Raw genomic sequence first — 12374 nt, 5'->3', positions numbered from 1 at the left:
TAACGTTCAGTTGTTAACTTTTTAAACATACTCTCTCTGCTGTCTTTCTGCGTCCTGTTCCTGGAACTTCTGTTAGATAGGGAGATGTTGAATTCGTTTTCTGTGACTGACCTTATAGTTTTCTTTAGACTGAATTCTATAGTTTCCTTTTCAAGATTTCGAATTGTTTTTAGTAACCAAGTGCTTTTGGTTTGTAATTGTCTGTCTTGTTTTATAGATGCAATAGTCTTATCTTTCTGCAGATAGTAATTATACTTATCTTTAATTTTTTGTAGCTTTATTGAGATATAATTGTCATATAACATTGTGTAAGTTTAAGATATACAACATGATCATTTTATATATGTATGTATTGCGAAATGATTATGACAGTAAGGTTAGTTAAAATAGCCATCATCTCGGTTACTTTTTTTGGTGTGGTAAGAACTCTTAAGATCTACTCTTAGCAATTTTCAAGTATACATAATTGTACTTATTTTAAAATCTTGGTTTTGATTGTTCTATTGATTTGTCTTTCTCAAGTAAATTCTTCATTGTTGAATTGTAGTTTCTCGTGGTGTTTGACTTTCTGCAGATGCTTTCCTCTCTCACCTCCCTGGTGACGGGGGAGCGCAGGAGCAGCTGCAGGAGTTGCCCGTAGGCAGCGCTGTTTTCACTGCATGTGGGGCAGGCAGGTGGACATTCTGCAGTCTGAATCAGTTCCTAAGAATAATTTATCGCCTCAGTATTTTCAGAGGGGTCAAATTTTATAATCTTCAATATTCTCCAAGTTGCTGGAAGCCAAGTAAACCAGATCACTACTGGTTTTTAAAAGATCCGAAGGCTCTTGAACGAGGCAGCCCCCTTGCATGCTCCCACGCATGTCTCAGCGCTGCCCGTATTCTTCAGAGCGTCCTGCTACTTGCTGGTGCGTGCAGTGTTCTCCTTGCTGTGCTCCGGCGTGGCTACATAAGTGTTCTCTGCTGTCGCTGGCATGGGGTGTGAAAGGGAGGTTGCAGAGTGTGTGTGTGTGTGTGTGTGTGGCCCACCAGCTGGACTGGAAGTCTCAAGTGGAGTCTCCCTTCAGCTGTTCTGTTCACTAATGATTCAACTGGAATAGAAGAGAGGCAAATAGATTTTGTTTCCAGGGTTTATAGGAGAGAGTAAGTAGGTATGTGGTAGGGAGGGCCCCACAGATGATAGCTGGCAGGTAGCTCAGCTCTGCCTACAGAACTGGTATGAGAACCAGGCCTTTTGGCTCCAGTCTGGGGCTCACTCTTCTCAGTGTTCTTTAGAGCTGCCTCTCAGTCTGGTGCAGCTCCGTTCTGGCTCCGGGTAATGCTCTTAGAGCTCTTAGTGACAGACAGCCTCTACGCTGGAAACGTCTCTAGCTGGGGCCAGGCCGGAAACCTGAGTGCTGAGCCAGGAGAGCTGGGCGTTGCGTCCTCTTTGCTGGCGACACCACAGATGACCCTGACACGTCTTCCTTCGCTGGGCCGTGGTCTCCTACATAGGGAAGGGGGTCAGGCCCCGTCAGCCTGAGCGAAGTGGGCTGGGGCGGCGGCGTGAAGAATGGCAGCGGTTGGCATTGTGCGTCCCAGGTGTTGGGAGGAAGGTGTTGGGAGGAAGGTGTTGGGTGGAAACTCACTGACCCGAGAAGCTCCGGCCATGCCTGGAGGTGGGAGCCCCTGCTCAGCTCTGGCTGAACGTGACCTTGTAGGACTACGGGTCCATAAGGTTCTAAGATAGGAAACGTGTATTTTTGAATGTAAAGTACCCTAATAGTAAATATTGGTAACAAATCACGATTTTTTTTAAACACCCTGAAAGCCAAACCGTGTATCTGGTCCATGAGCCTCTAGTCTGGGGCTTTGCCGTTTCTGGAGGCCCTCGAAGGCCTGTCTTCTGCTTTCCTCAGACAAGCATGGGGGCTTGAGCTCCCGCTCTGTGACTCACCGCTGGACTTCGGTGTTTGTTTTATCCATCAGCTTGTACATTTGTTTTCTCTCTCTGGTGTTTTTTTTTCCCTTTTTCGCCACAGGGGCATTTTGAATAACAGTCCTCCAGAACTTTACAGTCTTTTTCCCAAGTACAAGTTGCTGTGATTAGTCACCGAGGAGTTCACACTGCCAAAGAGATTGGAGGCCTGTGAAGCAATGGATTAATTTTTTTTCTAAAGGTTTAACTCATTCCCTGTGTTTGCATGCCACTTTCAGAACCAGTGAAATGTGATTTCTCAGCAGATGACTTGATTGAGTGAGCAAGACTTGTAGCAGTTGCTTAAACAAATTTGGGCCGTGTGCCTCTCCTTAGAGTCAGGGATTTATTTACCACCTGGAACTTTCCAAGGGCATGAGGGTGGTGATAATACCACATTAATGTGGAGCCTTAAATAGAACACTGTTCAGCCGGGAACTTGGGAGAAGAGAAAGTAGGTCAGTTCTCTTGGCAGCGGTCAAGGAAAGGAGGGCTCAGGGCTCAGGGCTCAGACGCATTGTATTTGGCAGGGCCCACACACTTCAGGGAACCGAGACAGGCCTCCGTGGCTGACGGCAGACTTGGGGCGGGTTTGTCCGGCCTGCCTGATCCCCAGGGCTTAGGGTTTGAGCCCTGTGGCCACTTCCCTGCGCCGGCGACGCAGTGGTGCTTGTTCCTGTGACGTGCACTGGTTCAGGCACATTGTATCGTGTTCACCAGGGCCCTGCACAGGGATCAGACCATCAGAGCAAGAAAGCCAGTCTGCAGTCTGTCAAAAAAAAAAACACCCAGCGCTTAGAGGCCTGCAGAGGTGGTGACGGTGCTCCTAGTACTGTGGTAGGCAGCATCACAAAAAGGAAAAGTGTAGAGAGCCTGTGTTGGCCAGTCACAGGACAGGATGCCTTTTTTGCTTTTCCTTCGAGTTGTATCAATTCCATGCGGTCATCAGACACTTCTGATCTGTAGATCTCATGTGAAAGCCTAGTGCATATCCAAGAGAGAAGAGGAGAAGAAGCTGACATAATAAAAGGAGTATTTGGTGGGGAAGAGGATTGGAACCCATCAGCTGAACCATTCCTCTGGTTGTACAGCAGGAGAGTCAAGTTGAGTGAGGCGGTCATGCCTGTCGTGGATAGGTGCTCAAATACTGATTTCTGGGATGGAAGAAGGCGCCTGCATAAGGTCACACAGCCATCCTGCTGCAGGGCCGGGTTGGAATCCGGGTCTTTTTGTTCTCCTTCCAGTGCTAACAGATTCCCTTTCCCCAAGCCGACTGGGCCTGTCCTTGAAACAGCCTTTGCATAGCTGCTTCCCTACTTCTCCCACTCAGGGAAGGACTTATAAACAATTCTGTCTGCAGAGGGTCTGTGCATGGGAGTTATGGAACGTATTGGTTTGACTTGGGAGGGGCATTCTAAATGGTTATCTGTTGAGACTTCCTGTATCCTGTTCCATCTCTTCAGATGCTGGACACTTGCCCCAGTAACTGGCATGTTCTCTCTTTGCTTTAGGGCTATCCTGGATAAGAAGCTGGCTGCCTCTGTGAACATCCTGCCTAAGGCCTCCTCGCTGTGAGTTCTGCTCTGGCCAGTGGAGGGGTGTGAGAGTGCTCCGTCAGGTCCTGCCTGGTGGAAATTCGGGCACTGAACTAATTTTTGTACACCCATGCAGTCGTGTCCGACTCTTTGCAACCTCACGGACTGTAGCCTACCAGGCTCCTCCCTCCATGGGATTCTCCAGGCAAGAGTGCTGGAGTGGGTGCCATGAACCTGTAAAGGAACAACTCAAAGACATTTACTTAATCAGCACTTCACTGTCAATCTGTATTCAGAGGAAGTCAGCCAGTGGGTTTATGCCATTCAACCATAGCAAAAACAGGCTATGGTTAGGGAAGGCAGAAAAAAAATCTACAGTTTAGGAACAGTGAGCCTTGTTTCCTGATTCTTTGTTTAAATCAGTCTGTCAGTTAGCTTGCTGTTAGCAAAGAAGTCAGACTGGGTAAGCCAGTCTGAGTAAGCCAGCTAAGGATCTCAGAGATTATGATTCCTATTGCTTTTGGATTCTCTGAGAAAGTCAGAGTTTGGGCTGTTTCTGTGTATTGTCTGCCTTTCATTTGGTCAGCTCCTTTACTTAAGCCAGGCCCACACCATTTCCCTCATCAAAATGCGTCACCATGGGTGGGGGGCAGGAGAGGTTCAGGAGGGAGGGAGGGGACATGAAACGCCCATTTACACCGATGTTTGGCAGAAACCAGCACAATACTGTAAAGCAGTTATTCTCCAATTAAAAGTAAATAAAGTGATGAAAAATGGCACCTCAGCATCCCAGCACTACCCGTGCAGGACTTCTCACCTCCTTCCTGCCCTGATGAGAGAGGGAGCGATGCCTGCTCTGCAGCTGAGAACAGACGTGCTGGAGCAGGAAGCTGCCCCTGCCCAGCAGGACACGCCGTGGTGCGCCCATCACCTGTCACCGGGGCTCCCAGGCCTGGCCGTTCTTCAGATGCCTGAGCTCCATCCTGGATCTGTTTAGTCTCCCTGAGGATGGGGCTTGAGTCTCTGCATTTTTAAGAGGTCGTGTTAAGTGATTGACATAAAGCCAGTCCGGGAGCTAGTGCTGGGAAGCTAGACTGGAATTTCAGCCTGCCGCTTGCCTCATGTTCGTCCTTCCTTGTGATTCACGCTTTCACCACAGCTCTGTGGGGTGAGGCCAGGGGCCTGAGCCATCTTAGACTCGCCCTGGCTCAGCACAGATATTCTCAGGCCCAGTTTCTCTCCCTCCAGGATGGTGATCTCCTGCTCAGGCCCAGTTTCTCTCCCTCCAGGATGGCGATCTCCTACTCAGGCCCAATTTCTCTCCCTCCCATGATGGTGATCTCCTACTCAGGCCCAGTTTCTCTCCCTCCAGGATGGTGATCTCCTACTCAGGCCCAGTTTCTCTCCCTCCAGGGTGGTGATCTCCTACTCAGGCCCAGTTTCTCTCCCTCCAGGATGGTGATCTTCTACTCAGGCCCAGTTTCTCTCCCTCCAGGGTGGTGATCTCCTACTCAGGCCCAGTTTCTCTCTCCTACTCTTTTTCTGAACATTGTCAGCGACTCTGCTTTGACCTTTCAGGCCTGCTCCCGTATTTTACAAGGCTCGCTTCTTCCCTGAGTAAGTCCTGTGCTCTTCCATTGATCGCTCGGTGGGCACTCAGCTTTGAGAGTCAGGGATACAAGTAGCACCAGCCCAGAGGATGGGGAGGTGCACGGAAGCCAGCAGTTTGGGGGGAGCACTGAACGAGCTGGGGACGCCCGCTTTGGAGAGGAACATACGGGAGTTTCTGCAGGGCTGCCACGTGGAAGTTGGGGAAGGCAGTAGGGTGGCAGATGTCGGCACAAAACACCGTGAGAGAAACCAGCTCGTGTGAAAACCGTTAAAGTAGATGGACTTCAAGAGACAGGGAGCCTCTTACTTCCAGGAAAGTTAAGTCAGGCGCTAGAAGCATGCGTTAGAATGTTTAGACTAGATGACCTGTAGGGCCTTGGCCAACTCCAGGCTTTTTCATATGAGCTTGGAGAGATTTTAAAGTTTCCACTTTAGCAAGTCAGCAAATTGGGCCAGGTTTATTTCACTGAGCTCTTCTTGTCAGTGGACTTCCTGGTAATTCAGCTGGTAAAGAATCCGCCTGCAATGTAGAAGACCCTGGTTCAATTCCTGGATTGGGAAGGTCCCCTGGAGGAGGGCATGGCAGCCCACTCCAGTATTCTTGCCTGGAGAATCCCCATGGACAGAGGAGCCTGGTGGGCTGCAGTCAGTGGGGTCACAAAGAGTCAGACACGACTGAGTGACTAAGCACAGCACATCTTGTAAGCATGACACTTCTTTTTTTTGTTCTTTTCTCCAGATACTATTGGAATGGAGAAATAGAGGAAGCAGCTGAGGTCCTGTTGGTGAGTGAAGCTGGAGGGATGGGGCCTTAATCGGGAAAGAGTGAGAGCAAAGTTCCAATTAAATGTTAGCAAAGATCAACTGACTGAGGCTCTTGCCCCACACAAGACGCCCTGTGTCCATTTGTAAGTTAGTGACTGGGCCTGGGGACCTGGAGGAGTACTGTTTCCTAAAAAGCCAGAGGAATGAAGGGCTGTGGAGCTGGAGCTGAGATCCTAAACCAGTGATTTGTTTTTTTTTTTTTTTTTTTTTTAACAGTTAATAAAGACAAAGACTTCCAAGATCCATATGCTCTCCAGCTACATCAGGTAATAGCGCCATCTCCTCCCGGCCAGGGACCTGTAGGTAACTAAGTGCATGAGTGTGAGCCTAGTCACCAGCCTCCCGTGTGACCTTGGCTGTGACCCTGTCCCATAGACTCTCTATCTATAAAATGAGGTATTGGGCTTCTTTAAAATTAGTTTATTTTTAAAATATTTATTTGTCTGCACCAGGGCTTCCCTGACACCTCAGTTAGTAAAGAATCCGCCTGTGATGCGGTTCAACTCCTGGTCGGGAAGATCCGCTGGAGGAGGGATAGGCTGCCCACTCCAGTATTCTTGGGCTTCCCTGGTGGCTCAGCTGGTAAAGAATCCACCTGCAGTGTGGGAGACCTGGGTTTGATCCCTGGGTTGGGAAGATCCCCTGCAGAAGGGAAAGGCTACCCACGCCAGTATTCTGGCCTGGAGAATTCTGTGGACTGTATAGTCCATGGGGTCACACAGTCGGACACGACTGAGCGACTTTGATTCACTTCTCCAGGTCTTCATTGCAGCATGCGGAATCTTCAGCTGAGGCCTGTGAGGTCTAGCTCCCTGACCAGGGATGGAAACCAGGCCCCCTGTATTCGAAGCGCAGAGTCTTAGCCACTGGACCACCAGGAAAGTTCTTGTAAAATGAGTTACTGGTTTCAAACCACTGGTTCTCAAAATTTCGGTCTCAGGATCCCTTTACACTTTTAAAAATTACTGAGGACCCAAAAGAGCTTCACTTATATGAGTTCTATCAAAGTTTACTGTTTAGAAATTAAAGCTGAGAAATTTTTAAGATACATATTTTTAGTTCATTGAAAATAACAGTAATAGAATAATAACCTATGAACAGAAGTAAATACAGGCATACCTTGGAGATATTGCAGGTTTGGTTCCAGACCACCACAGTGAAGCGAGTGATTTCACTTCTTGATTTCCCAGTGCATATGAAGTTATATGTTTACCCTAGATTGCAGTATAAGTGTGCTAACAATACCGTTACGTCTAAAGAAAATAAAGTACGTACCTTAATTTAAAAATACAAAACAAAAAACCGTTCTGGTAATGTCAAAGATCACCGATGTCAGATCACCATAAGAAATGTAATAATCATGAAAAAGTTTGGAATTTTTCAAGAATTAGCAAAACATGACGCAGAAAAATAAAGTGAGCAAAGGAGGTGTCAGTAGACTTGTTCAGTGTGGGGTTGCCACAAACCATCAGTTTGTAAAAAATGCAGTGTCTGCAGTGAAGTGTAGTGCAGTGAAACAGCATGCTGGTGATGCCTTCTTATGGGAAGTAACCATGTTTTCCAAAAATAAAAAAACTGCAAAGAATGGCATCTTTCTACATTTTTGCAAAATCTGGCTTAATAAGAGAGCTGGATCTCCTCAAAAGCATCTCTTAAGTACTGAGACACTTTCAAGTTCACAGTGGTATATTCAAATTTTCCAAACTTCTGATTTTTGCTTAAAAACATGAATTTATTCTTATTTACAGTGTTCATGGGGTCACAAAGAGTTGGACAGGACTGAGCGACTGGACTGGACACTGCACAGTGTCATGCCACGTGTGGCCTCTGCTGTGCAGCAGAGTGGCTCAGCTATACACGTGTGTCTTTTCCGTGTTCTTTCCCATCATGGTTTATCGCCAGATACTGGATAGAGCTCCCTGCGCCACACAGCAGGGCCTTGCGGTTTGCCCATCCTGTGGAAATAGTTTACATCTGCTAATCCCAGACTCCCAACGCTTCCCTCCCCTGTCCCCAAAACACGAATTTTTTTAAAATGAATTTTTTGATTGGCAATAAATGATGTAAATTGTCTTCATTTGAGTGATGGGCCAAATGTTTGTTCATATTTGAGAAAATGTGTACCTAATACTCAAACCTGAGTCACCTTAATTTGTGAAATTGACAGACAAATGATGGTTACTCAAGCTGGAAAGTAAAAATGGTGTACTGTGGGGAAAAGGTCTAGTTTAGCTTGTGACTCAAATCAGACAAGTTTAAGACAACACTGAGCTCAGGTATGATAGCAGAAGCACTTTATGTGTACCTCCCATTTTGTCACACAGAATATTAAAACGACACTCAAGAGTCAAACTTTAATAAAAATAGTAATTTTTGCCACATTATCAGAAATGTTCTTAGGTGAATTTGACTTTTAAAAAATGCATGAAAAAAGAAATGCAAGCGTGTCTGCGACGGTGAAGGAGACAGTGGCGGCCAGAGCCGTGTGGGGCCGCTGTCCTGAGCGTGCTGGGGCGGCCAGTTTCACCCATCACTGCTTTTGCACCATCAGTGCAAACGTCAACATAGTGGAAGGATAAAGAACAACATTGTTGTGAAAATAGTTTTGGCCTCTTGGACCTCCTGAAAGAGCCTTGAAAGTTCCCCAGGGGTCAGAGGACTCCACGTGGAGAACCACTGGTCTAGGTCTCCATGAAATAGGAAATTCGTTCTTCTCAGGCACTGGATAAAATTACGCGGCCTGCTCCTCCTGTTCCAGCAACTGTGCGTGCACGTGTTGTGATTTAGTAAGCAGCCTCTCGTGAGAGCTTTTCAGCACCTGAAGTCAGGAGAGCAGAGGACTGCTTCCCCCGGCTCGACAGTGGGGACCGAGGCCCAGTGTCTTCCGCTTTTTCAGTTTGCAAAGTGAAGAGAGCACATGTGCTCAGGACTGGGTGAGAGAGACGGGCAGAAGGGAGAGACTGCTGTGGGTTTGGATGGTCAAGGAACATCCCTGGGGAGAGGTCGTTGGTTGCAATGAGCCTTGAGGAGTAGAGAGGCTTTCGATTTAGCAGCAGGAGTAGGGAGGAGAATAGAGAGGTGCAGGGGCAGGCGCAGCGATGAGTGAAGGGTAGCGATAAAGACAGCAGCTGACAGTTACTGAACACACACAGTGCCGTCAGTGCGGCAGCTAAGCGCCTTGCATACCTTGCTCATTTAATCCTCAGCAATCCAGTACTGTTTTCACCCTCCTTTTTTTGCGGGGGCTTCAGCGAAATGAAGAGATACGGCCATGCTTACATGGCTAGTAAGTGGCGGACTTAGAATTCGAACCCATGCTTGTGAGACTCTAATGCCATCTGGCCTAATTTATACTTGGTAACAGATGGGCATAGGCTTAGGAGTGGTGGGCTGTGGGGCCGGACAGGTGGGCTATAGGCCGACTGCGGAGGGCCTCAAGGGAGGCCGGCCAGTTGGGGTTTATGGCACAGGCTTATATGCCACTCACGGGCCTCTGCTTTCCTTCCAAAGGTTGGTGCATCCTTTTGAAATCCCAGAGCTCTTCAGTCTTCCCATGGACCAAGGAGATGTGCACTACTTAAGGTGGCTGGAGGAGGGCATGGAGCAGGAGTGAGGGGGGCTCTCGTGCCTCCTGCCGCGTGCCCCAAAGAGCTGTCATTATCTGTTCTCCGGCTGAAGGGCGGCGTCTGTCTGCCTCCTCGCATCTCTGGATTCCATACTTTTCTCAGCACAGAGGAGCTAAGTAACTTGTGGAGGGTGAAGGTCCTAGACCCCTGAGGCTGGAAGAGGATGCTGGGCCAGTCAGGCCAAGCACGGACCCGGTGGAACGTGCCTCTGAGTGCCTCACACGTAAAGGTGGCCAGGAGCGGCAAGGTCACAGTGAGGGTGAGGCTGGTCTTCTGTGTTCATTGACCCTAAACTGAGTGCCGCGGATGTTACTACTCCTGCCTCTGATTAGGAATGACCTGGCGACCTGTCACCCAGAAGTGTGTGGGGGTGAAGGTCACCTTCTAGGGGAGCTGGAAGCACTCTATCCAGAAGGATGAATCACTAATGGTGGAATGTCAGGGACCAGCAGGATCATTCCCTCTAGCTGGAGGTGGTGTTGGTTATTGCTGAGTCCTGAGGAAGTGGGCCTGGGAAAGGGCTTCATGAATGCAGGTAGGACTGGGGAGGGGAGGGCTTAGACACAGTCTCAAGGATTGAGAGTTGGTCTTGACTCTTTCCTAGCCCGAAGGTGGCAGACCTCAGTAAGCTGTGGTCCCTTGCTCAGCAGAGACATGGGTTCTGAGCCCACCACACTGACCTTCCCATGTGAGCACGGAAACCGAGCATCCTAAAGTGGGAAGAACCCGGGAGAGCTGCTGGATCAGAACCCCAGGGGTTCACAGGAAGGACCCTGCTGCTGCTGCTGCTGCTAAGTCACTTTAGTCATGTCAGACTTTGTGTGACCCCATAGACGGCAGCCCACCAGGCTCCGCCGTCCCTGGGATTCTCCAGGCAAGAGCACGAGTGGGTTGCCATTTCCTTCTCCAGTGCATGAAAGTGAAAAGTGAAAGTGAAGTCACTGAGTCGTGTCCGACTCTCAGCTACCCCATGGACTGCAGCCCACCAGGCTCCACTGTCCCTGGGATTCTCCAGGCAGGAGTGCTGGAGTGGGCTGCCACTGCCTTCCCCAGGAGGGACCCTGAGGGCTCCTCATACTTCAGCCAGCGCACCCATGCTTTTATTATTAATTTTCATGTATTGAGCTAAGTTTTTGTTGTTACAAGTTTGTAAACCAGTAGCCTGAGCCAGTCTTAATAGATTTTGTAAGGTTCAAGACCCTGAGGCTGGAAGAGGATGCGGGGCCAGTCAGGCCAAGTAAGGACACAGTGGAATCTATAAAGCCAGTTTTATAGATGACTGAAGGGAATTGAACTGCCCTGAGGTCCAGAAAAGGGGTGGGTCGTGTTACAGAGGGGAGAGCCAAGGCTGCTCATTCCATCGGCTGCGCTCCTAACCCTGCTCCCTGGGGCTGGTGGACCCCCGGGGGTGAGAGGAGAGCCTGGCCTAGGCCCCCTCACGGCTCTGCTGCAGGGTGACCCCCCTCAGGGCCCTTCGGAGCCTTGCCCCAGCTCACTCTGCCACCTCCACTCTCCTCCCCTGCCTGGACCTCTGGGTGGCTCTGGTGTGCCAGGCTGGTGCCCTGCCTGAGCACCCTCTGCACCCTCTGGAGGAGCGTGGCTGCCCCTCTGTGGGCCTGGCGTCCAGTTGGAGGCAGTCGCCCCTGCCCCGGCGTCCTGTTGCCCCCGTGCATCCTGGCCCGTCTCCTGGATTGTGCATCGCGCCAGGGGAGGGGCGTGCTGACAGTGACTTGGTCTCCTGTACACAGTTTGGCATATACTTCCCAAATTGATGTTTCAAGGATTTGAGTAACTAAAGCTTTCTCTACTTTCCACAGTTACCTTCTCATTTACCAGGTTGGCAAAATCCAATTATTTTTCCTTGAACTTCCTTAAAGTGGGATTAATTCCAGAGATTTTCCTGTCTCTGACTGCCATTGGTTCATTTTTTGTGCTGAGTGTGCTTTGAAAACTGTTTTTTGGTGGCCTGCCTTTGCCTCAGTCACAGCTGACTATAGGAAATAACACCAGCTCTCTCTGCAGGTACTGTCCTAGGTCTTAACATTTATCCTTGTAATCCAGGTTACCCTCATTTTGCAGTTGAAACCTTACATTGGAGAGCAGAGATGCTTAAAATAAGTACGAAAGCAGGTGTCTGACTCTAAATCTGATGCTCTTACAGTCTCTTTCAAAGAGGCTGGCTATATCTCTCTGTAGGCCAGAGAACCTGCTGTAGCCATCTCTAAGGAAGAGCTGTTTATTCCTAAAACATCCACCTTAACAGTGTGGTGAGTTGGTATGTTGTGTGGTTTCCTTCTCCCCACAGGTCTGGAGGCTGGTGATGATGTCTTCATTCTGTAGATGAGGGAACAGCTTGAGAGGCTTGCCCAGCTCTACCACACTGCCCTCAATGTGCTGTGGGCGCGGGGGCTAGACATCAGGGTTTCCACCCAGGAATTCCTTCCCAGCACTTCTCAGGAAGCATGGTTATGACTCCAGAACCCTGGGAGAATCAATCAGTTGAGGAAATGAGAAGTAAAAAAGTATCCATGAATACTGAAGCTTAAAAGCATAAAGGTGCTACTGGTTTGAAAAAGTAGAGCAAGAAGCGGTTGCTTATACAGAGTTGAGTGTACAGTTACCTAACCAGGACAGGAGTATAGAAGAGAAGTGGTCTCCATCTCCTTTTGCCGGGATTGTCTAGCCCTGTCCACTGCAAACCCTGAGTTACTCCTGCAAGTGAGAAATGTATACATGCAGTATGCTTTATACAAATCCTGTGAGTGGTGTTCTAAGAAATAAGCTTTGGAAGCAAAATAAATTCTTAATTTGGCAATTCTGA

At 48.8% G+C, this 12374-nt stretch overlaps 1 protein-coding gene across 5 annotated transcripts in view; it reads left to right on the top strand.

Moving 5' to 3' along the window:
• Positions 1-12374, top strand: part of LOC138432516 (protein CutA homolog) — a 21754-nt gene extending 9380 nt beyond the window's left edge. For 3 of the 5 annotated variants that reach the window (XM_069573827.1, XM_069573824.1, XM_069573826.1), the window contains 4 exons: positions 3468-3527; positions 5842-5887; positions 6144-6193; positions 7676-8009. In XM_069573827.1, coding sequence (XP_069429928.1) covers positions 3468-3527; positions 5842-5887; positions 6144-6193; positions 7676-7961 — 442 coding nt within the window. In that variant the 3' untranslated portion in view covers positions 7962-8009. Of the gene's footprint in view, positions 1-3467; positions 3528-5841; positions 5888-6143; positions 6194-7675; positions 8010-9437 lie in introns of those variants that run through there. The other 2 variants (XM_069573828.1, XM_069573825.1) reach the window with 1 other exon arrangement.

The sequence above is a fragment of the Ovis canadensis genome, chromosome 2, assembly GCF_042477335.2.
Source record: "Ovis canadensis isolate MfBH-ARS-UI-01 breed Bighorn chromosome 2, ARS-UI_OviCan_v2, whole genome shotgun sequence".
Classification (NCBI taxonomy): domain Eukaryota; kingdom Metazoa; phylum Chordata; class Mammalia; order Artiodactyla; family Bovidae; genus Ovis; species Ovis canadensis.
The sequence above is the reverse complement of the archived record's forward strand: the minus strand, read 5'-3'. Positions and strand labels throughout refer to the sequence as shown.